The sequence below is a fragment of the Aulonocara sp. 'chitande type north' Nkhata Bay genome, linkage group LG3, assembly GCF_057382095.1.
Source record: "Aulonocara sp. 'chitande type north' Nkhata Bay isolate Kocher_YH1m ecotype deep benthic linkage group LG3, A_spYH_male_GT1.1, whole genome shotgun sequence".
NCBI classification, from domain to species: domain Eukaryota; kingdom Metazoa; phylum Chordata; class Actinopteri; order Cichliformes; family Cichlidae; genus Aulonocara; species Aulonocara sp. 'chitande type north' Nkhata Bay.
This window is the reverse complement of record NC_141346.1, coordinates 52,202,230-52,205,374: the sequence shown is the minus strand read 5'-3', so window position 1 is coordinate 52,205,374 and position 3,145 is coordinate 52,202,230. Positions and strand designations below refer to the sequence as shown.

Genomic DNA, 3,145 nt, shown 5'->3' with positions numbered 1-3,145 from the left:
GGTAAATCTTATTCATGAAATTGCAATGAAATTTTAAGGTACAAGGTAAAATGAATGAATGAATGAACGAATAAATGAATGCAAAGTGCCTTCTAAAACTTTACTTTAATGAAAAATATGAATTAGTCATTAATTTTAAAATACCAGATATTTTAAAGGTTTCAGTGAAGTTGCACTGTCATGGTTAGGTAAAGTGCGTTACATATATGTGTGTGTATGTATGTGTGTCATCAACAGCTATAACAAAGCAGGGTTTGAATTCAAGATAGACTGATGGCACTTTCAAATGGAACACAGCCTTCTATGGCTGCAGCTGAACTTTGACTTTAGAAGCTGCATAATCTTTGCCTCAGTTGTACTGAGACCACACAGAGCTCTCTCTCTTCCTGTCATGTACCTCATTCTTTGCAGATCAGGGCATTAAACTCTGACAGTCTGTGGCATTTTTGACTCCTCCATCACCACCTTTCAGTGTATGACTTTTTCCTCTTAGAACAAAGTCGCATAACTAAGAAAGACACAGAGATGCAAAGAGTGAATGTAAACACAATCTGTATATTACATTTTATTTATTTGTTTTTTTTCAAGGTGTCCTAACACCTGCCACACATGCACAAAAACACATCAGCATATTAACATAAATCATGAGTTCAACTTTTAAAATTCTCAATTCTGTGCATTTCCAGCCACTTGCTGAGTCTATCTTGTGGCGGCATACACAACATGGGGCTCCAGTTCTCTCTGTGTCGCAGGCCTCCAACTTCTTTTGGCTTTTGTCTGGAAACTCAGAGCTGCATAATTCAAATCATCGGGGCTCAAATTCTGAAAATCATATTTAAATGCTGTATCATTTATACAACTCATTTAAACACCCCCCCCCCCCCCCCCCCAAAAAAAAAAAAACAAACAAAAAAAAACCAAAAAAAAAAAAACCAAACTGTGGAACTATTTCAGCATCTAGCTATCACTAGAGAAGAGGAGTAATTTTTTTTTCATGTGGCAGGTAATTTCAAATTTAAATTTTCAAACAGCTCAATAAATGTTACCAAATGCAAACTGTTTATGCAAAGTTTGTCACAAAATGTGTCCGACTGGTAATGTACAGCTACTGTATTTAGCAGGGAGAGAAAAAAAATTGTGGCACAGAAATGGAGAAAGTTGTAATAGACAAGACATGAGAGCAAGATGAGATGTTATTTTCAAACGTAAGGTCTGTTGAGGAAGTGAAATTTTACAAACTATAAATTCAATTATTGCATTTATATCCTGATTTTATAAAATTATTTGTGTTTTTAAATAAAATATCAGATCCATACATGAGTTTTTGTTAAATAATTGCCAAACAAAGTGAAATATACAAATTCTGTATTATTCAAAAGTTGCATGGAAAACAGCACTCCGCAGTTTGATAAAGTTAACTGTGGTCCAAACTATTTCAATTTTGGTGATGATGCTGATCAGATTCAATCTCCAAATTTTAGATTTTATACTAACTTTTTAGTGTCTAGTAGTTGGAAATCAGCCATAAAACTTGTGAAACATCTGTTTATGTCTTGTTGAATTTGGTTGGCTAAATCCACAAGGAGCAGTAAATATTGGATTGCAGTAGAGTTGAGCAATTCACAGCATTTACATGAAAATGTACTGGAGCTCAGAAGAAGTTCTGAGTTTTTGTTTCCCTCCTACTTTAACTTTAACCCCTCCTTAATGCATGTTTAAACGTAACTTTTAAATCACAGCATACAGTTAACGTATGTATAAAAAAAGAAAGAAAGAAAAAAAGGGGTTTACCGTGCTTCTTTCTGGCTGAAGTTCATCATGTGCAGCTAAAATTCCAAATAAACAGTTAATTACCTGCCATTATTTGGCTTGCGAATCAGCTTACAAGAGTAAGTGAAACAACATATAGTAATTTTACCTGTTTGAAGTTTCCTGATTTTTAGAACCAGAATAACAACCACTATAGTCAGTAAGGCAGTCACAACACCCAGCATGATGCTCATCGGGTATGTAACTCTATCAGGCCCTTCTACAAAAAGAATTAATTTTAACTTTTTCCATCTGGTTGCTGTAGAAATATCATTATACATTATGTGCAGAATAAAAAAATAAAAAAATCTTACTTTCAGTTTTAAAATCTTCTATATCATTGGAGCCACCACCTTAAAGAAAAATAGAGATAAGACAACTTAGCGATTTCTTGTTTTTAAGCCATGTCAGTGCTACATATGATGTACAAACTGAACTGAAAGAGAAAAATCAAGCTTACGCTGGATTCTTAACTCTGTTGCACTGGAAAATACTGTGTGTGCACTTGTGTAAAAGCCACAGAAGTACAGCCCAGCATCAGATATATTCACTTGCTTTATTTTGAGAAAGACAGAGGTAACATTTGAACTCATTTCAAAGAGTCCATTTTTAAATCCATAACAGAATGAAGGTTCACTGCAAGATTCAATCACAGAAGAAATACAGCTGGGCTTAGTTTTGTTGATCACTCTGAACCAGCCCGTCGCTACTAGATTTCCAGAAATCTTTGAGCATCGCAGTGTAACTTCTTCCCCCGGCTGGACCTGCACAATCTGAAACTCAGAACCTGAAACAAAGTTCCAGATTAAAATTAAAGAACATGAAGTATATTTTTGAGCCCAATGGCCAGTTACTGTAACAGGGTAACATCAGTAGATGTGGTTTACTTACTTTAATGTAATGTGATCTAATCAATCAAAGTAAGTAATGCTAATCAAAGTAACTAAGAGAGTAATATTGAGAGCAATAAGGTGCCAGTACTTACTGAGACTGCAAAGAGACAAAGCTGTTATCAAGATGAAACTCCTCATCATGTGTTTAATGTGTCACTGTAAAGATAGTTTGTAGCACAGCAATTATAAATGGGCTTTGAGGGGAGGAGTGTTTTTGTTTTCCATCCTGCCAATGACCTGCCAGCACAATGCAATACCTTCGCACATATTTTAGCTTCCAGAAATATTCAATAGAAATACTTGAAACTTTTCAAAAGTACTCAACTACTCAAAAAGTACTGCAAATTTGAATATGTACCCATTTTTTTGAATATACAGTATGGTTGTTTATAGGCTTTGTTATACTCACAGTTGCTCTTGATTCTACATGAATTTTAAAGTTA

General features: G+C 34.6%; 1 protein-coding gene across 2 annotated transcripts; it reads right to left on the bottom strand.

Moving 5' to 3' along the window:
- Window positions 1–699: 699 nt before the first annotated feature.
- Window positions 700–2,843, bottom strand: LOC147336144 (uncharacterized). 2 transcript variants are annotated; one of them, XM_086287636.1, is made up of 6 exons: window positions 2,794–2,843; window positions 2,270–2,613; window positions 2,124–2,162; window positions 1,919–2,029; window positions 1,792–1,826; window positions 700–822 (listed from the first exon to the last, which is right to left on the bottom strand). In XM_086287636.1, the coding sequence occupies exons 1-6, from the start codon at window positions 2,841–2,843 to the stop codon at window positions 700–702; spliced, it is 702 nt and encodes a 233-aa protein (XP_086143762.1). The 2 variants fall into 2 exon arrangements, with proteins under 2 accessions (XP_086143762.1, XP_086143763.1); XM_086287637.1 differs by lacking the exon at window positions 1,792–1,826 and having other exon boundaries at window positions 700–842.
- Window positions 2,844–3,145: the final 302 nt, after the last annotated feature.